The sequence below is a fragment of the Cinclus cinclus genome, chromosome 1 (assembly GCF_963662255.1).
Source record: "Cinclus cinclus chromosome 1, bCinCin1.1, whole genome shotgun sequence".
NCBI lineage: Eukaryota > Metazoa > Chordata > Aves > Passeriformes > Cinclidae > Cinclus > Cinclus cinclus.
Window position 1 is genome coordinate 152,234,867 of NC_085046.1, and position 24,701 is coordinate 152,259,567.

The 24,701-nt window shown below is 47.9% G+C and overlaps 1 protein-coding gene across 1 annotated transcript; it reads left to right on the plus strand.

The window, feature by feature from the left end:
• Window positions 1-985: 985 nt before the first annotated feature.
• Window positions 986-24,141, plus strand: FAM83H (family with sequence similarity 83 member H). The gene is made up of 5 exons (XM_062505095.1): window positions 986-1,010; window positions 16,910-17,370; window positions 18,638-18,802; window positions 19,125-19,249; window positions 21,318-24,141. The coding sequence occupies exons 2-5, from the start codon at window positions 16,924-16,926 to the stop codon at window positions 23,965-23,967; spliced, it is 3,387 nt and encodes a 1,128-aa protein (XP_062361079.1). The 5' UTR covers window positions 986-1,010; window positions 16,910-16,923; the 3' UTR covers window positions 23,968-24,141.
• Window positions 24,142-24,701: the final 560 nt, after the last annotated feature.

Here is a 24,701-nt window from a genome sequence, read left to right on the forward strand (position 1 = left end):
TGAAGATAGAAGCTCTGCCAGTGCAAGGATGAGCTCTGGCTCTGGATATCTTTGTTCCTGCAGGGGAGCATTAACTGGCCCAGCCAAGCAGGTCTGGATTTTCTCTTAATTAGGTCATAGTGAATGTTCTGAACCCCCCCTGTCTTCATAGGGGACCCTCCAGTGTGGTCAGAGGTTAAGGCCAGGTGACCTGATCCCAGGCACCAACCTTCCTTAGGTCAAGGACCCTTCCTGGGTTTTTCCCCAGAAGGAAAGGTTGGCTGTCAGGGCTGAACACTGGTAAACAAAAAGCCAGCAAACCCTCACAGCTTCATGCCCAAACAGTGCTGCTATATAACACTGATTCTTTGCAGATTATTTCCCATCAGCCCCATTAATTGAAGGCAGTTTTCTTTAAAAAAGCAACAACTTCTAACAGTGAAACTGTGCAAGACCACATTACTGTTCCCACTCCCAGGGTTACATGAAGATGTCAGTTCTGCTTGTTAGAATAATGTGGGATTTTTCCACAGTTCTTCATAATAAAATCTCACTGTGAAGAACTAGAGGGGATGACTCATGCAACCACTAAAAAGACTTTTCCAATTCTGTTAGCACAGCAGGGGGTGGGAATTGGATTAGGGACCTGCGAGTTGACTGACCGAGCCTGCAGGCACTGCAGAAAAAATCAACTCAGTGCTTAGTGCCAGTCAGTGCCTGGGACTCCTTGAAACTGAGCTGGCATAATAACAGGCAGATCACGTTAAACAGCTTCAGAGCAGACAGACAAAGGGTGAGAACAAAGCTGCACTTAACCCAGATAATCTGATATGTACAAATGCAGAGCCTGAACAGATCAAACCCAGAGTGGCAGCTGGGATGAGTCACCAGTTTGGAGTCAAGGGGAAGATTCACCACCTTCTCCTCCATTATCAAAGAGCCTGTGGATGTGCACTACTAAAGAAGTGACTCTGGAATGAGTTCCTGTTCTCCAGATTACCTTGTTTCTGCTCATGGTGCCTTTGGGGAAGGTAATGTGTCTGTTCCTTGCATTCTGTCAGTGATTACAGTGGGCCACCAGCCCCCTGGTGGATGGAGCCAGGGGCCAAGTGTGGTAATCACAAAACGATGGAATGTTTTGAGTGAGAACGGACCACAAAGCCCATCCAATCACACCTCCTGCCACAGGCAGGGCTACCTTCCACTATCCCAGGTTGCTTAAAGCCCCATCCAACCTGGCCTTGGACACTTCCAGGGATGGGGCAGCCACAGCTTCTCTGGACAACCTGTGCCAGTGCCTCACAACCCTCAGAGGGGAGAACTTTCTCCCAGTATCCCATCTAAACCTACCAGAAGCCAAGCTCCTGTCAGGTCAGATTTCCATTTCAGTTTTAAAATAATGGAATCACAGAATCATTACAGTCACCCTAAACCTAAGAGGATCAAGACCAACTACCAGCCCAGCACCACCACCATGTTCACCACTAAACCATGTGCTTGAGTGCCATATCCCCACGTGTTTTAAATTCTGTGGCACTTGAGGACACAATTTTGTTCAATCTCCTCTCGATCAGTGCTGCAATCCCCTGCAGTGCTCCTGTTTCGCCTGCTGCCAAAACTGAGGGCTACAGCAGTACCCCAGCATGACCTGTCTGACACATGTGGGCTGTGTGGGCTCACGGGAAGAACAGTGCAGCAGAGCTCTCCCTGCTGCTGCCCACCCGTTCAGGCTGGTCACTGCCATGCTGTGCTGGCTCCAAGAGCTGCAATCCCAGCAGAAGCAGCTACCACAATCTGAAATTAGGTCTCACACTCATTCCACACGCTTTGTTTTAATCCAGACATCATCGGTCCGGGACACAAGTGTCCCTTGTTTGCAGGCTGTTGGCAGAGGGAGCCTAGTATGACACTGGTGACAAACAGTAATTACCCAGATTACTGTAGTAATCCAGTGTAACAATGCAAACACATTGTAATTCATAAAAACCAAACAAACACCACTTACACATGTACACTGCATTTACAGTGAAAGAAGATTCTCTAAAATAAATAATATTATCTTGGAAATACTACAAGAAAATAAACACAACCAACATGCAGAACAGAAAAGCAACAAAGCTTTATTAGTAATTCCTAAGTGGAAGGATACAGGCCTTTTTATTCCATTAGGAATAGCTTTAAAATCAACAGTTCCAGGTAATACTCACTCTGGAGTGCAAAAGAAATTGGGTCAGGTGAAGTCGAACCTACTGTAATGAAGTACTGGTGATGCATTTGTGTATACAGCAGTAGTGAAACTGAAAGTAAAAGCATCCTGTTTGATATTCCGATTTGAAAGTTGGTTTTGAAAAGCTGGAACAGAAAAGGTCCACAAATACCATTTAAGTGATAGGGAAAAGAGAAAATGAGAGATTTAAAATGTATTCTGTTTAATAGTGAGAAGGCTGAAAGGTGATAATTGTATTTACCTTACTGAGAAGTACTTTAATCAAATACAAGTTATGATACTTAATGAAGCAGATTAAACTGGTGTGAGATAAAGGCTGAAACAATAGTGTAGGGGGTAGTTCTGACCACAAACTCTGTGAAGGCCAATGTGTTTTTACTGGGATTTCCCTCACGTAATAATATCTCAGAATAACTCACACAGGTCCTTGCTTGGTGATAGAATCTAAAAGCCAAAGTTCACAAAGATTTTAAGTTCCTTTACAGTTCATTCCAGACTACAATTCATCATTATTTAAGGAGGTTTGCAAAGCTACACACTGAAACGTTGTAGAAAAACTAATGAAACAAAACCTGACTTTCCGAGGGATTTCACCAATTCATATTTCAGTATGATACAGACAAAAGCTTCAAACTCATATTGAAACTGCCTTTCCTTATAGGGAGGATTGGTTCAGCTCATTCTGAATCACAGCTTCATACCAGGGGCACTGCTTATCCAATCTAAATTTATATCTGAGCTATCAGATAGATGATGTAGCTCCCTTGTATCCAGTGGGGTTCAGCTACAGTTCATCTTTTTGGTCTGGAAGGTCTGAATTGCCCCACGTACATAGTGACACCATTCCAAGATTTATGGGATGAGCATGGGATGGCTGGTGCTGATGCAGCCACCTCTGCAGTATTCACCAGTGTCCAGTCTGACAGATTCTACCTTTAACAGGCATATCATAACCATGACACTACCAGCAACATCATCAGTCTTGGGGGCCTCAAAACAGATCCTTTGCAGTTTCCTGATCAGAGAAAAGGTATTATACCAGGGAGGTAAACAAAGACATTCCATTAGAGAGCAGAAGTGTTCTGCTGACAGGAAGAGTAACCAAGCAGTTGATGAATGGTTACCTCAATTCCAGTGTCTGAAGGGGCTCCAAGAGGTCTGGACTTCAGACAAGGGCCTGAAGTGACAGGACAGAGGCGAATGCCATCCCACTGCCAGAGGGGAGTTTAGTGGGGATGTTGGGAAGGAATCCTTCCCTGTGAGGGTGGTGAGACCCTGGCACAGGTTGTCCAGAGAAGCTGTGGCTGCCCCATCCCTGGAAGTGTTCAAGGCCAGGCTGGATGGGGCTTTAAGCAACCTGGGATAGTGGAACTTGCCCATGGCAGGGAGGTGGAATTGGACGAGGTGTAAGGTCCCTTCCAAACCAAACCGATCCATCATTCAATGATCACTTAAGTCCAGCTGCTCCCCCAACACTCCCGAGACCATCACTAACCCACGTCCCCAAGTGCCACATTCACACCACTGTTAAATCTCCTCAGGGATGGGGACTCCACCATTGTGTGAGGCAGCTGTACCTGGGCTGGAGAGCCCTTTCCTGGAGGAATCTTCCAAATATCACACCTAAACCTCTGCAGCTTGAGGCCATGATCTCTCATCTTGCCATTTATTACCGGGGAGCAGAGCCTGGCCCCTGCTGGCTCTACCTGGCTCTACCCTCCTGTTACAGAGTTGTAGAGAGCAAGAAGGTCCCTCCTGAACCCCCTCTTCTCCAGGCTGAGACCTCCAGCTCCCTCGGCCGCTCCTGGTGCTCCAGACTCTTCCCCAGCTCTGTTCCCTTCTCTGGACTCGCTTCAGCCCCTCAGTGTCCTTCAGGAGAGGAGCCCAGGCCTGCCCCAGGCCGGAGGTAGCCCAGCAGAGCCGGCACACGGTGCTCACCCCTCCCTGCCGCTGCGAGCCCTCAGCCCCGGCCCGCTCCGCCTGCCGCACCCCCGCCTGAGTCAGCGCCGGCCCGGCCCTCGCGGCGGCGGCTGCCGGGCGGGACGAGCTGGGACATGAAAGGTGGAACAGGCGCTGCCACGCCCGAGGCTGCGGGGAATCTCGCTTAACCCTTCCCTGCCCGGGGGCTCCGGCTCCGGGAGCTGGGACGGCGATGGGGGTGGACAGGAGGCCTCAGAGCCCCTCCACGGCACCCCCAGGGACAGGGGCGGCACAGCGCCCATCCCGCTGCCCCTAACCTCTCCTGGTGCCACTGCCCTGGAGCTGCTGCTCGTCTGTCCCAAACACACCCAGAGCACGAGAAATGCCCGAGGAGCCCAAATCCCCCTTCCCGGGAGCCGCAGGGTCACGACAGAGCCCTGCTCGGGCCTGGGCTCGAGGTCTGCGGCCAGGGCTGTGCTGGGGGTCTGTGCCAAGGCCCGGCACAGCACAGGGGCTGCGGCCCGGCCCGGCCCTACCCTGCCCCGCTCTCAGTCCCAGTCCCGAGCTGGTCTGACAGGCTCAGGGCAGACGGGAAGGGAGAGGCCTCCGGCGGCTCAGGAATGCGCAGCCCTTATCTCTGGCTCCCTGCGCGCCCGGGGAGGGAACAGCTCTCCGGAGTTTGCCTTTCGCTCTTACTCACCCCCGCTCTGCCCTGGGTGGAGCCTCGCTCGCCTGGCTCCCAGGTGAATCAGGTTGCAGGCACGTCCAAGTGAGCAGTGAGTGACCCACCACCTGCCCCAGCTCACCTGGGAAGGTAGAGAAGGGTGGAGATCTCGTGGTTACCTACCTGCATGGCCGCCTGAGCCAGAGAGTGACCCACTACGTACCCACCACCTGCCCGGCCTCCCTGGTAAGGTAGGAGAACGGCAGATACCTCCCGGGGTACTTGTATGGCTGCACGAGGTGGAGGGCAAGGGCTGGGGAGGGCCTGTCTTGCTCATCTGCACGGGGCTGAGCACCTGGCATCCTGGACAGGGAATTCTACAGGCAGCCAGCCCATGGGCAGGAGATGTCTGCTTCTATGCAGTGGCAGGAGCTCGCAGTCATGCTACAATGGTGAAAAAGGAGAGACACAGGAGGAGAAGAGAGGGGCAAGGGGGGGGTGAAAGAATGTCCCAGTGCTGGCAGCAGGGAGTGGGTATGGGGAAGAAATGGACCCACGATGTCCCATTGCAGGCAGCAGCGATTGGAGATGGTGAGCGAAGGGACCTGGAATGTCCCAACTGTGTTAGAGATGGCAAGGGAAGGGACCCTTTTGTCCTCAGATCAAAACTACTTATCAAACACCACACAATTGTGTCACTTCCCCTTTGAGAAATCCCTAAGGAGCAGATATTCCCGAACTCAGTCTCATTCTTTGGGAAGAGTCTTGCAGCCTGACTGAGCTCCCCATAATGGAGCCCAAGCTGGCCTCCTCTTTGGACCAGGAATGCTGTAGGGATGTATGGCCAGGAGATTGGGACAGACGGGATGTGCTGTGGGGGCTGAGGCCTACAGTGGGCAAGGAGCTGGGAAGCAGCTCCCAAGGCCCCTGCATTCAACACACATGGGTTGGGTGTGCATTGAATGCTGACATGGCCCACGAGCCCTGGCACAGCTGAGCACGGACAGATGCATGTGGACAGGCGTGCACAGGCATATGGGCTAGCAATTGCTGAGTTTTCCATAGTTGTGAGGAGAGGAGAGGAGAGGAGAGGAGAGGAGAGGAGAGGAGAGGAGAGGAGAGGAGAGTTCCGTGTTGCTCACTCTAAATTGGCCAAGGTCAATAGGGGTCAATTATGAATTTTGCCTGGCCTGAGGATTGGCTTCTCCTAGAACAGTTAGAAAGGGAAGAGGCACCTGTGAAAGAAGTACTGATCACATTCTTCTGCTGCTGAAAACATCTAATTTGTGGAAGCTGAAATAAGCTCAGCTGCATGACAGGCCAAAAATAGGTCAGTAATAGCAAACTACCCCAAATCAGAGCAGTGACAGCAGTGCTAAACACCAGTTCCCTATGCGTATGTTGTTTCTGGATCAGAAGGCAGGAAAGCACAGTGTGACCCAACCACCTTGGATGGACACATGGGAGCTGCATTTTAGGGAGAGAAAGTTGTTTCCATTTTAGTCTCACTTCCATTTACCAGAGGGACTTGATAATTGCATTTGAGGGGTAAAAAGAGAGTTGGATTTGCTGTGACTTGGCAATAGGACTATTCTGAGGGGGGGAAAAAAAGACTTGCTCTTCATATGGTTTAGGGGAAATTGCATGCCAAAAGAAAAAGTTGTTCCCCCATCCCTGGAAGGTTCAAGACCAGGCTGGATGGGGCTGGGAGCAACGTGGTCTATTGGAACTTGTTCCTGCCCATGGCAGGGAGGTGAAACAAGATTGGTTTGAAGGCCCTTTCCATCTCTAACCAGTCTCTGATTCTGAGATTCTATAGGTGTGGAAATGTCTGTATGCTTGTGTCAGAGCAGGGTCATGGCTCAGGACAGATTTACCTATGTTCTAGACATAATTTTTCTGGCAACTACAACTTTCCAGGCAATGGCAATTCACCTCCAAACCCTGAAGGATTGGAATTCTTTGCATTTTACATGGGACACGTCTGGACTGCTTATCAGGCCCCATATGCAGGATTTTTATAGTCTTAGTGAGGAAGAGGAGATCGATGAATGCATTTCTAAAATCAGTGTGTGTGGAAAGTAAAAGTTAAGGGCAGCACATGGTTCTCCTTCTCCAAATTAGACCTTACACTGTTTGTCACTTTTTTTAAGTTCTCTGTTTTAGGCTTCCTTATACTTGCTACCTTTTGAATAAAAACCCAGGGAAAGGGATTGGTTGAAGGATAGTGAATGTGGCATGAGCATTGCTGTCATAGATGTGGTGCTTGGGGACATGGGTTAGTGGTGGCCTTGGATGTGCTGGGAGGGCTGTCGGACTCGAGGGTCTCAGGGCTTTTACAACCCAAAGGATTCTGTGATTATTCAGGTAATCTGCTAAGAGATACCTTTTGTACACAGGATGATATTTCATTTCCAGCTGCTGTAAACATCAGGTTTTGTGCTGGTGACTCCCCACAGCTCAGATTGCCCTGTCCACTCTGTGCCCTCACTGCATGGGACAGTTAAGGCTGACAGGTTCACGTGCTGCCACTGTGGGACATGTTGACAGGTGTCTCAGTAACCACAAAGAAAATTACAGCACGTAATTCTTCTGCCACTTTTCCCTTCCTCTGGCCTACAGAAAGATCTCCTGGATATGCTGAATGTCTGGCCACTTTTCTGATTCTCCAGCAAAAAATGTTCTGTGGGATCCCTTGCCCTAGTAAGCAGGGATGAGTGAGAGTGCAGTGGTGTTGGAGGTGCAGACCAGGCTCCCAGTTCCACACTGCCACGTGCCTGTAGCGTTCAGGGCGTTCACTGTTCACCAGAGACACAGAAAGAGTTCTTGGAGCCATTTATCAGGGTCAGCTGCCACAAGTATGAACACAGAAAGTGTAGCTGCTCTCTCTGGAAGCTCAGTGAAAAAATTGATTAATAGATTAACTGAAGCAATTTTTCATCTGATGGTCAAAACTTCTGAAGTGACACTCGCAGCAGCAGGCAGAGCTACTATCTTTTTTTTTTTTTAATGATGACTGAGATCCACATAAGACCATCCGGAGTGAAGAATGGTTGGCATTTTCTCAGATGGATTAACATGGAGTGATCAGCTGTTAAGTTGGCCAGAGGAGAAGGTCTGGTAGCATTATATAGCATTTTAACAGGAATAACAAATTCTGACCAGAAATTTTGACAGTAATTCAGGCTTTGAGCTTACTGTCTGAAGAGGACATTGAGGAGAACATGGTGAGAGTCAGGAGGAAATGCAGAGAGAAGAATGGAAAGAATAAAAATAAGAATTGGGACTTGTCAGAGGCAGTTGTAGCTGCTAAAGTTTCTGTTCCAGGTTATTGCCCATATTTCACTGTCCTGTTCGGAGAAATGTGCCTGAGCCTTGCTTGGTGAGAAGAACAGTTCATAGGAAGGTGTCCAGCATCCATTATCATGCAGCCATGGAATGGTTTGGGTTGGAAGGGACCTTCAGCCATCACCTGCAGCCCCCTGCCATGGATACCTTACACTGTCCCAGCTGCTGCAAGCCCCATCCAGTGTGGCTTTGGGCACTTCAGGGATGGGGCAGCCACAGCTGCTCTGGACGGCTTCCTGTTTGCCCCAGCTCTTTTATGACTTCCTGGCCACATGTTCTGGCCAAAGTAGGAAATTCTGGGCTACACTTCAAAACTACAAATGCTGCACCCCTGTGAGACTGGCAAGATCCTTTTCAGGATCACTTCTTCTTTTCAGGAGAAGTTCAACCCTTAGGACAGAAAATGAGCACATGCAGAAGCAGCTTCTGGAGAGGACGAGCATGTCCTGCTGTTCATACAGGTTCTTCCTCTGCAGAAAGATCAGACGGCACTCGCTTGTCCTTCCAGCACACAGTGCAGAATTAAAAACCCCACACCTTAAACCGTATTTGAGGAGACAGGTCCCTTCCCAGGTCATTTACCAAATACAGCATTTTCTTGACAGCAAGCTAACACTTTCCATGTCTCATTGTCACCATGTCTGCTCCAGTCATTTTCCCTCAGGCATTGCTGTCCTCTCATAAACCCAACCCTCCCAGAACATCAGCAGTCTGTTTGCATGTTTGCATAGGGTCTTTCCTGTTTTTGTTTGTTTGTTTGTTTGTTGTTTTTTGTTTGGTTGGTTTTTTTGTTGCTGTTGTTTTGTTCGGGGTTTTTTGGGGTTTTTTTTGTGTGTGTGTGGGGGGGTTGGTTTGTTTGTTTGTTTGGGGTATTTTTTGGTTTTTTAGGCCAAATATTTTCTTTTAAATAATTGATTAGTAGACTTTGTGTATTGAGACATTTTGGAAATACAGGGGATTTTTTCACAGCTTAGCCTAAGAGATGTCAGTGATGTACAGGCCAGGTGAGACCCATCACAGGGATCAAAAATGCCTTGGTTCATTTTTTGCCCATGGTTTGGAAGTCCTTCAAGTGTTGATAGCACTGAGGGGTTTGTGGCTGGTGGTGCAGAGTGTGGGCTAAAGAATAGTCTGTCTGTGCTGCCTTTCTTTTCTTGGTGGTATCTAGGGCAGTGAAAGCCCAGGAACTTTTGTCCGTATTTGCACATAAGGGGTCTGGGGAACAGATTGGCACTTTCCAGACTGTGGGATCCAGCCCTGCTTCCTCCCAGGCAGTTCCTTCCTGGGTGCTACAGGCCCTGAGCAGCCTCAGCTCCTGGGAGTGTCCCAAAGCAGCGGAGCAGGTCCAGCCAGGGAAGGGATCACCTGAGCGAGGCAGCCTGGGAACTGGCTGTGCAGGCAGAACACGTAACAACAAGCACTGGAGTCAGCACTGGGAAGGCAGATGGAGCCAGCCCCAGGTGCTGAGGCATCAGCAGGGCTGGCACCAGGCACAGCAGATGAGAGAGAAGGGGAGTACTGAGCCTGTTCCCTTTTGCTTAGACTGGGCAAACATGGTCCAGCGCCCTTGATTCACACCCAGCACAAAGGCTCTGGAGAAAGGCAGGTTCTTTTGTTTATTTATTTTAGTCTGTAGGGCTTTGTGGTGATTCCAGCATGTCTGAATCTGTGATTTCCTGCTGCTCTGTTAGGAAAAAAAAAGCCAAAACCAGTAAAAGTCTGTTGAAATGGAGCACAATATGGACAGGCACCAAATGCTGCCCAAGTCAACAGGTTTGTGCTTTTCCCAGCTTCTGCTCCTATAATGAATCCAGAGGTAAAGGGACAGTTTTTATGTCCAGCTTCATCTGTCAGCCACTTTTCCTCACATTAAATGTTCCATGTGGTTGAGTGTTTTTCTGTGTGGAGGAATCTGCCTGACTCTTCCCTTTACTAAGAGGGTCTGACAGGTTTTAGGAATCTCAAAACCAAATGCATGTGACAGGTATCACAGCCAGTAAAGTTGCTCCCATTTATACCAGTGGGAACAAAGGCAGATGTCAGGCCAAGCCGAAGGGAGATCTCCCTTGGAGAGTCCCTCCTCACCCCCACCTTGATCTTCGTAGCACAGCGATGGTTGAGACCTGCATGCTCCTTCCTTTCCACCTGTTCCTCTCCTTCTGATGTTTTTTTGGTAACGGAGGGGAGTGACTCCACTGGGACTCCTCATGCACCGGCACAGCAGCAGCAGGATCAGAGCAGCGGCAGCAGCAGGAGCAGCAGCCAGCGCGGTGTCTTGGCACAGCCCAGGCAGACAGGCGGAGGAGAACTGAATCCTGCTTCTCCTCAGCCCATTCTATCGGCCTTCATCTCCCACTTGTTAAGTTTCCAACAGGCTGCTTCGTGCTCTTCTTTATCCACTGCCCTGGAGCATGGGAGGAGTTACTGCAAACAGCCTGCTGTTCTCCTGCGGCTTCCTCCTGCAAAACCTGACCACCAGCCCAGATCAGTGTGCGAAGGAGAGTGCCAACAGTACTCATACCACCTTCTTTCTGTGGGGTTCTTGGGGCTTCCTGTGCAGGGCCAGGAGTTTGACTTGATGGCCCTCATGTGTCCTTTCGAGCTCGGGAGATTGTGTTTTTTATCACACCATTCTGTGTACCTGTCTGTGCTTGTGCTTGTCCCAGCCATTGTCCTGGGATAAGGATTTCTTGGGGAGGAACTCAATTTTGCAGATCTGGTTCTAAAGGTTCTGGTCATGAGTGGTGATACTTCTAAATTTATGGACATAATTTCATGGAATGATCACTTAGGATAGCAGAGGAGTGCATGAAATGCCAAATAATGGTAATAGACTTCTAGAATGTGGAAAAGTGACACTGTGACACATAGGAGTGGGCTTGAACCCTGCTGCTCTGTAAACAGTCTGGGACAGCTGGGGGTGTTCAGCCTGGGGTAGAGAAAGCTGCAGGGACACCTCAGAGCCCCTTCCAGGGCCTGAAGGGACTCCAGGAGAGTTGGAGAGGGACTTCGGACAAGGGCCTGGAGTGACAGGACAGGAGGAAATGGCCTCCCCTCTGTCAAAGAATAGTGTTTAGATGGGGTATTGCGAAGGAGTTGTGGAATGTTTTGGGTTGGAAGTACCTTAAATCTCATCCAGCCTCACACCCCTGCCATGGGCAGGGACACCTTCCACTAGCCCAGGTTCCTCCAAGCCCTGTCCAGCCTGGCTTTGAACACTTCCAGGGATGGGGCAGCCACAGCTTCTTGGGGCAGCCTGTGCAGGGCCTTACCACCCTCACAGGGAAGAGTGTGTCCCCAGTGTCTGATTCGTCCCCCTGTCAAAGTTGCCTCCATCCTCTAAGTAAATTCTGGTATAAGGCATTGATGGTTCCAAGCAGGATTTTGGTAGGATGGATTGCGTGACAGGGTAATGGGGAATCTCGGAGTTAAAACAGTTGAAGTCTGAGCACTGAGGCTTTATCAGGCTGGTTTGTTAATATCTTGGAGAAGAATTAAGACAATACATGGCTTAAACATGAGCATGTGTGTTAGAAGATGAATCATATTCCATATTTCTTGGATATTATTATTTTCCATCTCCTGTAAGGTGGTGCAGATAGGCACATTATACATATGCATTTGGTCACTGATCCTTGCAGAGTAATCCTGGTTCTGAAACTTGGGCGTTTTGGGACATTCCAGGTGCCTTTGGGCATCTAAAGCACAGCAGGGTGACACCAGCCTCACAGAGACTCACAGGCTCCTCGGCAGCAGCTGGAGGCCAGGCAGGGTACCTTTGGGCATTCCAGGTGACATGGAGCACCTCTCTGTGAACGCCTCAACTGCTGCCCTGGCCATGCTTTGTTTGCACTTTATTTATAGTGACTTTCCCAAGACCTGAGGGCCTGGTGATGGGGAGAAGTAGATTTTCCCCCTTGCTGCCTAATTTACCTTCTGGAGTTTTTCTTTCCTTGAAGCATCAGGGGTTTGCCTGCAGGATCAGTAGGGATGTTGCCAATGTGCTCAGTGGTCCAAAGAACGTCTCAGGTCCTGTATCAGTGTTTCCTGATCAAAAAATTCAGCTTAAAGCAATTGTTGGGATTTTTTCCCAGATCATCTGTAGCAAGATTCCTTTCCTTTCCTTTCCTTTCCTTTCCTTTCCTTTCCTTTCCTTTCCTTTCCTTTCCTTTCCTTTCCTTTCCTTTCCTTTCCTTTCCTTTCCTTTCCTTTCCTTTCCTTTCCTTTCCTTTCCTTTCCTTTCCTTTCCTTTCCTTTCCTTTCCTTTCCTTTCCTTTCCTGTCTAATGCTGGGACAGTTCTCTCCCACTCTTCCTGGGAAGCTTTTCCTGATAAAATTGTGGCTGTTGAAAGCATGGAGGACTTTGGTGGTGTGCTTGAGCTTTCTTCTTCCCTTCTGGAGGTGCACTGCAGGGTTTTTGGACTGCAGGGCCTTAGTTTTCCAATACTGTCATGGAAATGGAAGGATGGATGTTCAGGGGTTCCCTCTGGCTGAATCCATCACACAACTGCTCACAGCTGCAAGTGCTAGGTTGACATGAGCTCATCTCCTCCTGTACCCACTGACAGTTCACTGCCTGAGCTGTAACTGCACACAGAATATCTTGTTATCCATTATAAAGAATATTTTGTTACCCATTATAAAGACCCCTAAGCAAATTGCCACACCTTATTCTTTTTAGTATTCTAATTTTTCCCCAAAATCCTCATTAGTCGTGTCAGAAGATTTTTGTAAACTGGGACCAGTAATTAAAATAAAATTAAATTATTAATTAAATAAAGTAAACAAGCATGTCAGTGTAGGAAGATAGGTTGAAAGGATAGTGCAGGATAGTTCAGAAGGCAATCTCTCCTGATGAATTACAGCAGTACTGATTACTGAGAGTGGAAACATCTGTGCCTGCCCAATGAATTTGGGTGTTATAAAAGAGTGGGTTAGCTGGTCACCAGTCTTAGCTTGAGTTCGAGCTTGAGACCCAGATCCTGCTGGCTGTGGTAAGGGACAGACAGGGTTAGGCAGCTGGGAAAGGGACAGCTTGGGGTTTAGCTAGTCATACAGAGTGAAAGGAGTCAGAGCTGTGTGGAGCTGCCTGTAAGATCAGGAGTCAGTACTGTATTAAGCTGCCTATGAGGGAAGGAGTCAGAGTTGTTGGAAAGAAGTGTACTGAAAGAAGGCATAAAAAGTTTTTTTAATAAAGGACTGATGGTGATGCTAGTCCAGTCTGTCTTGACATTACTGCAACACATCAGTAAGTAAAATTTTCTATTAATTAGTAGTTACCGGCTGAAAATCTACATTTGGGGTATTTTAAGTTTGTGACTTAGTTTCTTTGACAGTTGTGATGGTTCTAACAAGGAGCCAACCCCTGCTTAGAGTCACAGAATCAGAGAGTAAGCTGAGTTGGAAGGGCCACAAGGATCATGGAGGCTAACTCCTGGCCCTGCACAGGACCACCCCCAGGTGTCCCACTGTGTACCTGGGAGTATTGCCCAAATGCTTTTTGAACTCTGCCAGGGAGCCTGTTCAGTGCCCAACCACCCTCTGGGTAAAGAACCTTTTTCTAGTTTCCAACCTAACCCTCCCCTGATCCAGCTCCAGCTGCTCCCTTGAGTCCTGCCACTGGTTACCACAGCTGCAGACAGGTGATCCCAGGAGCTGGAACAGAGCAAAATGAAATTAAAAAAAAAAAATCCATTACCTAAGTGCAGAGTCCATCTGAATTCAGCAAGATGGGCTGTAACAGAAGAAATTTTATTTATTCCTTGACCTGAACTCATCTCACACCCAGGAAAGTTACAGATCATAAATATCCTTTGGGGTTCCAGATGATTTCTTCCCTTCTGCTTTACCTGAGAGGGAAGGATTTTGGAAGATTAATGAAATACCCAGAATTTTGTGCATGTATATATATATACACATATGTGTGTGTGTATGTGTGTGTGTATAGCTGTTTATTTCTTTGTTTACTTATATGTATAAACCATCATTTTTCATGCAAACTGAGAATTCATCAATGTGGTATTGTTCTTGTTGCAACCCAGGGAATTAAAGGATGCCAGCAATTAATGGAATAATGGAAGCACAAGATGGTTTGGGTTGGAAGGGACCTTTAAAGCTCATCTTGTTCTACCGTATGTGCTGGGCAAGGACACCTTCCACCAGACCAGGTGGTTCCAAGCCATGGAGCACATGCAGAACTGGGGCAGACACAAGGGCACAAACACAGTTTCTGGGGTTTTTTTCACAGTTCGAATTCATGGGTCTATTTTGGAGGAAAAAATACACACACAGTAAGTGCAGAGTTTTCCAGGCTCCCTCCGAACATCCCCTGCAAGCTCCCCCTGATCATCCCATCCAGGCCAGCAGCCCACTGTGTTCAGTGGTACCAGGACACCCACACCTCCACATCCATATTTTCCTGGTGCCTCAGAGAAACCCATGAGGATCAGTTTGCTTTCACATCAAATTTACTTCTTTGCTGGTACCATTTTCCCTTCTTACTCACAAATATACTGAGCACCACTAGCAGCTGGGGAACTTGAGTGACTCCTCACAGTAAGAACTGGGAGCAGAGCCTAACCCCCATCTGGCTGCACCCTCTTGTCAGGGAATTGCAGAGCAATGACGGAGTTCTCCCATATCAGCCCAGCTGAGCATGAGTGTTTCCTGATGTCCCTCGGAACCTACCACCTGCAAGGGTAATTTTCTGCCCACTTAGTCTTTGTGCTGGCAGCAGAGATGCTCTGGTCACAGTTTGTAAATGTCTTCTCTAGACTGAGGAATCAGAGTTCAGGCATAAACTGCTGTTTTTTGGGATGTGAGGAATGAAACGTCCATATCCTCAGCCCACTCTGGCTGTGTGTTCCTCCTGAACCTGTGTAGTGCTGCTGTTTTCTGTGGTCCTACCACGTAACAGTCAGTATTACCTGGTGCTTATTTAAAGCTCAGTATTCTCCCTCTTCTTTCATTACTGTAGTGAAATAATTATATTAATCAATATAAAACTGCATTTCCGCTTTTACCAGCATGACATTTCTTCTGCTGTTCTGATTGTCCAGCAGTACCACAGGGTTCTTCTGATGCTTCTTCCTTTTAATGCTGCAGTTGGTCGTTTGTCTCTCACACTTCCCATCTCTGACCACTGTGAGCAGTTTGCTGTAGGACCATTGTCCCCTTTGTGGGTTATATCTTGATGAGTTGGATATGTTGTTCTTCTATCCAAGATTGATGGAATATGGGATCAAGTCCTTAAAGTGACATGATACTGCTGAAATAGTTAAAAGCAGGAACATTGGTGACTTGAGCATCCTAAAATCACAGAATCTTAGGATGGTCTGAATGGGAGGGGACCTTAAATACCATTTTGTTCCACACCCCCTGCATGGGCAGGGCACCTTCACCAGAGATACATACTGGAGTGCTCTGTACTTTTTTTCTCTTACACAGAGGAAAAAAAAAAAGAATTAGAGTGGGAAGATAAATGGAGACAATTTAGACTGTAAAGGCAGCTGCATGTGTGGACTATAAAGATTATTATCTGTTGCAATACATCACATGTGGACCTGCTGGAATTTTCCTATCCTTATATTAAGACCATATTTTTTCCTGTTGTATCATGCAGCTTTACCAAGAGTTTCAGTTTGGGGCAGGAGTAACGCAGCACTGCTGTGTGCTAGGCAGGTCTGATAAGCACTTCAAACTAGTTTATCCTTACAGCTCTTAATGAGTGATAGTCTGAAGTCTTTATCTTCCTCTAAATCCATGCCAATCCCTCCCATTCTGGAAGCAGAAGTGTTGTATGGCAACGACAGCAGCAGCAAACCTCACCTTCTGTACTCACTCTCAGTAACCAAACTTAGCAGGAGTCACTCACTCTTTTGGGGTCATGAGGAAGTAAGTCTCTGCTGGCACCTCAGTGGTGGGGTGCAGGAAAAGAACATTCCAGCATTGACATTAGTTCAGAGTCTAAAGCCAAAGTGCTTTGAGCAATGTGTGAATCAGTCAGATTTTGTTGTGGCACAGCAAGCTTTTCCTTAAAAAATAGGTTAAAATCAGATTTGTCTATAGTCTCAAATAATTGTCCCCTATAGACAATTATCAAATATTGCATGTAAGCCCCTTTAGCTCTGTTTTTTTCTCAACATGAGGCAACTGAAGAAGTGATCACATCCCTTGTTTTTTATTTCTTCATTCATCTCATGAAGACTCCTCTGCCTTCTGACTGTGTTACGCCAGCAGGACACCCCTGTACTCACCTGCACCCACACGCCACCTGCTTCTGATCACATGCTGAAGTGGTTATAACACTCTATTTGTAAGGGTCCAGAGGGTGCCCTTGTGTTCAGGCAAGCACTTTTGGTTTACGGCCACATTATACATAGTAAATAACTTCAGTAACATTTGGAAATTAATTTTAATGGAGTGTAGATAATAACCACCTACAACTTTGCTCTTGACTTGCAAAAAATTATATATTGAAGCTTAGCAACCAGCAGCCTAAAAGAGAAAGTTGGGCATTCTGTTGGATGCATTGGCCTTGCTTATCCCAGTGTTACTTGGCTGATTTGTTCCTTATTTTGGCCCAAAACAGTTAACTGTGTGAGGGTAGTGATTAAGTGACTCACACCTTTGCCTAATTTTAGGCTCCCATGCCTTTGGATTGAACTTTCTCCAGCATTGCTCCATGTTCTTTTAATCTCTGCCTTTGCCCTATGAGAAGATGTGTTGCTGTCATGACACTGCTTTCAGGGATGCGTTTTCTTTCCCTCCAGCTTTCCCTTCCCTGATGGCTCGTCGATCCCAAAGCTCCTCACAGGGGGACAACCCCCTGGACCCAAACTACCTTCCCCCCCACTACAAGGAGTATTACCGCCTGGCCCTGGATGTGCTCACAGAGGAGGGCAAGGAGAGTTACCAGCGCTTCCTGGCCGAGGAGGCAGCTCCTGATTTCCTCTGTGCCTCTGAGGTCGATCACATCATCCAGAACCTCCAGAAGCCCCAGTACGCCAACCAGGAGGGCAGCACAGACACTGCGGGTGACAATGACATGGACGGATCCTCTGGGACTTACTGGCCCATGAACTCAGATCTGGCCATTCCTGAGCTTGACCTGGGCTGGCCAATGGTCTTTGGGTTCAGGGGAACAGAGGTGACAACACTGGTGCAGCCACCCCCGCCAGACAACCCCAGCATTAAGGAGGAGGCTCGCAGGATGATTCGAGCAGCTCAGCAGGTGAGACAGGGAGAGCCCAGCTAGAGCAGAGGTAAAATCACACATGTGCCAGAGAAGCATCGGAATAGAGAATCATAATGCAGTGGTTTGGGTCAGAGGGACCTTAAAGCTCATCCACTTCTACCCCCTGCCATGGGTAGGGACACCTTCCACTATCCCAGGTTGCTCCAAGTCCTGTCCAACCTGGCCTTCGACACTTCCAGGTATGGGGCAGCCGCAGTTTCTCACGGCAGGGAACAATTTCTTCCAAATATCTAACTGCCCTCTGGCAGTGTAAAACCACTCCCCCTTGTTTTGTCACTCCCTGTCCAAAGTCCCTCCTGAGCTCTCTTGCTGCCACTTCAGGCACTGGAAGGAGCACTTCTCCAGCCTGAGCAACATCAGGTCCTCTGCTAATTCCCTCAACTTTGTTTCCAGAACCTGACAAAGGAGCAGGATGATTCAAATCCACCATTCACTGCACCACAGCTTGTCTCTGCTCTCCTGTCATGGCACAGTGTCCAAGGCCATGCTAAAATACACCAAGAGTTCACAGAATCCCAAAACATGAGAGAGAAAAGGGGCCTCTGGAGCTGGTCCTGTCTACCCCCCTGCTCAGAGGAGGGTCACTTAGGATGTGTATTTGAGCATCCCCAAGTGTGGAGACTAAACCTTTCTGGACATCCTGTTCCCATGTTGGTCTCCTTACAGTCCCAGAGGCATTTCTGTAACCAAACTGTAATTTCCCGTGTTTCAGTTTGTATCTTGTCCTCTCCCTGGGCACCACTGAGAAGAGTTTGGCTCCTTCCTTGCTCGCTTTCCATTGTGTGTTTGTACTCAGGGAGCTGGGAAGGATGGGACAGTAGACCTGTGAAGCTGCTTCTCATATAATCAGCACATGGATGCAGCTGAGTAGTAGCTGCCTGAATGCTGGCCAGGAAGTTACCTAAAAATGGCATGTGAATGTTGACTTGGGGGGACCAGCTCCATAGACCATCCAGTATGATTACATGGCCAAAAAACTCAGGAATCATGGGATGCATGAGTCGGGAAATACAGAGGGAGGTTTCCCCTCACCTGCATACACAGAATATGCACCTTCCTGGACAGAAATTCTCTTTCCAGTTTGGGGCCCACAGTGCTTATCGAGACCTTTAACTGGGACATTTCCCGTTTCAAAAGGAAGCTGAGATGGGGACAGTGCAGCTTTGGAGTGTGAGAAGCTGGGAAACATGGTTGGTCAGGACATGAGGCAAGCACAGGTGGCTGACTGCAATCCCTTCCCCAGGTGGTGGCCATTGTGATGGACATTTTCACGGATGTGGATCTGCTGTTTGAGGTTCTGGATGCTGCTTCTCGCCGAGTGCCCGTCTACATCCTGCTGGATGAAATGAACTCCCAGCTTTTCCTCGACACAGCTGCCAAGTGCAGAGTCAACCTGAACTATGTGGAGGTGAGCAAAGACCTGCCCTGATTTGTGTCCGAAGGGGGTGTGTCCTGCAACACAGAGGGCCAGTATGGCAGGAAACACCTTAGAAAGGGGAGAACAGGCCGTAGCCTGGTGAAAGTTGAGTGTGAAGACAGTGAGGAGAGCTGACATGGGGTGAAGACTGAAGATGTGCTGAGAGGGTTTGTACATCGGTGTGTCTGCAGGCAGAACCCCTGGAGCTGGAGGATAATCGCAGTGGCAAGATGGAGGTTCAAAGGAGTCAGGGAAGGAGGGGCAGGGGAGGGAATGAGGGTCCCATCTGAGTCAATGCCTTTCTGGTTTGCAGTTCCTGAGGGTGAGGACAGTGTCTGGCCCAACCTACTACTGCCGCACAGGGATGTCCTTCAAGGGGCACCTGAAGGAGAAGTTCCTGCTGGTGGACTGCATGGTGGTGCTGAGTGGCAACTACAGGTGAGGAGCTCTGTCCAGTTCAGAGAGACACTTAGGTGCTTTGTGCAAGTGGCTGGCTGAAGAGGAGCTCAGCTCCCATCTGATCCATTCCAGGGAGAATTTGCCATAGCCTAAGGAGTGTTAAGATTTGCATCTTAGTCTGGACCAAATGAACTTTGACCTCCACTCTCAGAATCATCAAATCACAGTATGGTCTGTGTGGTAAGGGACTTTAAAGCTCATCTTGTTCCACCCCTACAGCTCCACATGGGCAGGGACACGTTCCACTAGGTTGCTCCAAGCCTCATCCAACCTGGCCTTGGCCACTTCCAGGGATGGGGCAACCACAGCTCCTCTGGGCAATAGAGGTGGGTGGTTTTAGTTAGGACTGAGATCAGCCATTAACACATTACTACCCTTTTGGGAATAACAATCGACCAGCTAAGGTGTTCATTTTTTGGCAGAATGTTTTAGTGAACTGCAGTAGAATTTCTCCTCCACATATTAAAAGGGTGATAGGGTAAACACCTGTCATGCTCTAAGAATGTAATCACATAATCACAGAATGGTTTGGGTTGCAGAGACCCTAAAGCTCATATGGTTTCTCCCCCTGCTGTTGGCAGGGAGACCTTCTAGGCCAGGGTGCTCAAAGCCTACCATGAGTTGCTTCTTGTGGTGGGAGATAAGCAGATAGAATTAAGCGTATTTTAAAACTCAGTATGTGAAGAAAAGAATTATAAGACTCTGATTAAAGTGCACATTCCTTGATAATAAGATTCCACTTTGATTTTATTCCCTGACGTTTGAGAAGAATTACTGATATTTGATGCTGTACCAAACAACTAACTGTTCTGATTGGATAATTTTTTGTTTACAAGAGCATCAAGTTAATTGTTCAGGACTTCTTCTACCACACTCCCATGTGCTTTGGGCTTTCAAATATTGTATCAGTTCTGAAGTGGGGAGTTGTGGAAGTGTTCAAGATGAGGCTCAACAAGGCTTGGAGCAACCTGGGCTAATGGAAGGTGTCCCTGCACATGGCTGGGGTGAAACAAGGTGTGATGATCCCTTCCAACCCAAACCAGTCTGGGATTCTGAGAGACAGGCTGGTGAATTGGTAAAGCAGCATTCTGGCACTTCCACATGGGTATCAGGGACAAAAGTTTTGCTCACTGAAGGATACTGAGTAGTAAATATTTTGGAAAAAGTACTCCATTTTGCAGTGGAGGTAGATACACCAGCTAAAGAACTCCTTGAGGCCAGACAACCCCAAACCAAGCTTCCCTCACATTAAGAATTAAAATACTAATTAAAAGAAAAAAGACAGTAATTCTAAGGGTTTTGGTTAAGCCCAGCAGGCAGCCAAACTTCACAAAAATGTCCCTCATGGTTCCCAGCAGCATGTGGTAGAGAACTGTAAAGGTCAGAACACTCTTGGGTTGTGATACAGTTTTAACAGCTACAGCAAACCTGCACACACCAGTAAGGCCAAATAAGGGATCCCTTACCCACTTCCCATTGGCCAGCAGATGGGAAAACAAAAGCAGAGCTTGACTTGGGAATATGGATGCCATAACACTGAACATCTTCCTTATTTCCAGCCCAGCTCCTTCTGTTCAGTCCCCCCCAAACTGTGTGGGTGGAAGAATTGTGCCACCCCAGGAGTAAGATCTTGGGTTTGTTTTTTTGGAGGTTCCTGTTGACACATCTCCCCAGTCTTTGGGGTCCCTGGACTGGTGTCACCTGCCAGGTGCTGAGTGTAAAACTGACTTTTGTCCAGGTCATTACTGACAGGGATAAAGACAGGAACATCTACTTCACATAAGGATTATCATCACCTCACACTCTTGAGTGACATGACTGACTGGCTCTCTGCTAAGTTATGATCCCAAATCAATCAAGCTGTTAGGTTTGGGAACAGTTATATGTTACAAGTAGCTGCAGGGAAATTTTCTGTTGTTATTTTGCCCTATTTCTGCTCAAGCAGAAAATTTAGAATTTGCTTCAGGTGAGAAAATGTTTTAATGAAAACAGGTAGAGCTGAGTTAGTCAATGGTAATACCTTCCATCACTTCTGTTCTCTCTGCAGTTTCATGTGGTCCTTTGAGAAGATTCACAGGAGCATTGCGCACATCTTCCAGGGTGAGCTGGTGGCCAGCTTTGATGAAGAATTCCGCATTTTGTTTGCACAGTCAGAACCTCTTGTTCCTCCAGCCAACGTCTTGGCAAAGGCAGAGAACATGTTTGCCATGGCTCCTTTTGGCAGTAACATGCCTTTCTTTCCCAAAAAAGGCCCCCTGATGTTCCAGAGGGATGAGAGTCTCTTCCCCTCCTTCATGGACAGAGTGGATCCGGACAGGTACTTCCTCTCCAATTTTCGACGGGATGACATGCTACGGCACACTGTGGAGGGGTCAGCCATGCGGATGTATAAAAAAGTGGAAATGGAGAATTCCCAGGTGGATCCGGTCAGGGGTTTCCTCCGTTCCAAGCAGCTGGAGCTGGACGCTTTTAAGAGACACAGTTTTGCAGAAGGAACGTTTGAAAATTTTGCTTCTGCCAAGCAGTACACCCGGCAGATGTTCATGAACAACATGGACGAGTTCAAAATCCAGTCCAGTCATTTCCAGAAGGACCAGTTCTACCAGTATCAGTTTGAACATCCCCATCTTTCTGGCAGACCTCAGGGATTCTTTGATAGGATTCGAGGGGGGAGGCCAGGATTCAATGAACTAGAAGACTACGGAGAGGGACCCCGATACCCTGAACTAGAGCCCAGTTTCCCACAAGAGAGTTTCCCCTTACGGCTGGATTACGTGCCCTCAAATTCCTCCAGGGAGGTGAGACACGGCTCTGACCAACTGAACCCTGCGGGCAATGGCCCCATGGGAATGATGTTACGGAGGCAGAATATAGGACAGAAATTCATTTGCCAGACTTCTCCCACGCAGAAGCAGAGCCTGGAGCAGCGCCTGTTCCTACAGGACAAGGACGAAGACCAGGATGATGACAAGAACACGCAGGAAAACAGAACAGGGTTACGGAACTGGAGGATTTCTTCGTATCTCAGTGCGTACCAGTCTGAACCAGACGAAGGGCTCCCGATGCCAATGGAGTCTGAGGCATATAACGATGCTCTTGGGGATCCTCTCACAAAGCACCCCACTGACCTCGTCCCAGCCTTCAAACCCCCCACACCTTTCAATAGCAAGCCACTGGGAATTGACAGTGCCAAGGAGTCTCCAGATTCTGATAGAACAGGTGAAGAAACCTCAATAATGAAACCAGATGCCTTCAGGTCCAGGATAAATCCCTTGATCCAGAGGAGCTCCAGGCTCAGGTCCTCTCTGATTTTCAGTGCCGCCAAATTAGATCAGCCCAACACCACAATGGAAAAGGTGCAGATGATCCAGAAAGAGCAGATGTCCAGTGAGTTAACAAAGGACAATGAAACCATCAAGACAGCTGCCTCCTCCAAAGTGGCCGAGCTGCTGGAGAAGTATAAAGCTGTGGGCAAGGACATGGAACGGGGCACTGTCACCCACACCAAAGCTGTTTCGGGTTACCTGCAGGAGGAATCACAGAATACGGAGAAGAAATGTACCAAATCTGTGCAGTATAAGATTCTGGAGAGTAGAGTGCTGGACTCCAAAGACTCCTGCAGTACTTACAAAATGCATGGAGAGCTGGACAGAGCATTTGGAATAGCCTCATCCACCCCCCAGCTTGGGGACGCATTGAGTAAAGATCCCCTGGCACATCTTGGCACTAAGGTGGACAAGCTGTCATCCCGATTTTACCCCATCGAGAACAAACCTCCTCTTCCAGAGAAGGAGAGCCTGATATTTGTAGGAGACACTCAGAAATTGGCTCTTCCAGAGAAGAAGGACAGAGTGACCTTCAGAGAAGACTCTCCAAAATTAGTCAATACAGAAGTGAAGAAACCGCAGGTCAGGACAAGTACTACATCCTCAGTTCTAGAAAGCCTGTCTAGAAGTCAAGGGTCTGACAGCTCTCTCAACAAATCTGAGGAGGACTGTTCCAAACAAGAGCAAAATCCCATGGAGTTCTTAAGAAAAGGGTCGCTACGGCTGAAGCAGCTTTTGAACCCAAAAGGTGAGAAGAAATTGGAGGAGGAACCTGCTTCTGAAAGTGGGAAATGTGACAAGCAGACAGTGGTGCTCAAACGATCATCCACAGGGGACTGCCAGGAAGTGATGGAAGAAGAAAAAAACCCCAAATTTGCAGCAGCACCCCCACCCAAGAGCAGCCAGACAACACAAGGGAGGTTCCCTTCCTCCACAGCAAACATCCTGTACAGCAGCAACCTGCGTGATGATACCAAGGTGATCCTGGAGCAGATCTCTGCCAACAGCCAGAAGAACAGAGCCGAGCTGGCCAAGCAGCTGCCATCCACCAGCAACCCTGACCTCTCCAGGTCGACCACAAGCTTGGAAAGAAAAGGGGAAAAGGAGAAAAGCTGCAACATCCACAGGTCTGAGAGCTTTGGGAGCCAGAAACGGAACCTCCAGCGGCAGCCGTCAGAGGATAGAGACACCCTCCTGAAAAAAATGGAGAACATGCGGAAGGAGAAGCGAGTCTACAGCAGGTTTGAGGTGTTCTGCAAGAAGGATGAACACACGAGTCCCAGTGAAGAGGAGTATGACACAGATGCAAAAGACAAGAAAATGGGAAAATTCATGCCCAAAATCCTGGGGACCTTCAAGACCAAAAAATGATCCTAGAAATCCTATTTAATTCCACTTAATCACTGACTGTCACAGGGAAATGAGGAAAAAACTTGTCTATGATGGCTACAAACCCCAATGGCAGTGCTCTTTTTGGTTAGTGAGCAGAAATGTATCCAGCATGAGCCTCTCACAGCACAGTTTGCTCAATAAAGTCAGGTGGTATCAAACAACCTTATCACAGTATGTTCCAAATAAAACAATTAAAATGCCAACATGCGTAAAAAACAAGTCTCTGTTGCTGTACAAAATTAACTGATAGTCTCTGTTAAACCCAAGGAATAATTTCAGCAGACAAAACCACTCAAATTTCAGAAAAAAAAAAGAGAAATAGAAAATTCAGTATTTAAGTTTGGGCCAGAAAAGATAAATACAGACACACACATAGGTGGTAACTGGAAAAAGTATTTAAAGCTCAGGGGTTTCTCAGGTGAAGTTCCTCTTTTTCTGTATCTCACAATGAATCAGACATAGCAGGCACCTTTTTGAAAGTTTACATACAAAAAAAAATAAATAGTTGTAATCAATGTTTTGGCCTAATCTTGTGGTTCTGATCTTCTCCAGCAGCACAGGCCCAGCTTTTGTATTTAGCAGTTCCTGAGCCTGTGGGTTTGTTTGTGGTTTGTCCTTTGTTTATACGGAATTACTTGCTTTAGAGGCTGAGCTAAAAGAAGCTGCTGAGGTGCTGTTGATGGAGAAGGAGCTTGGTTTTAAGAGGCCTTTTC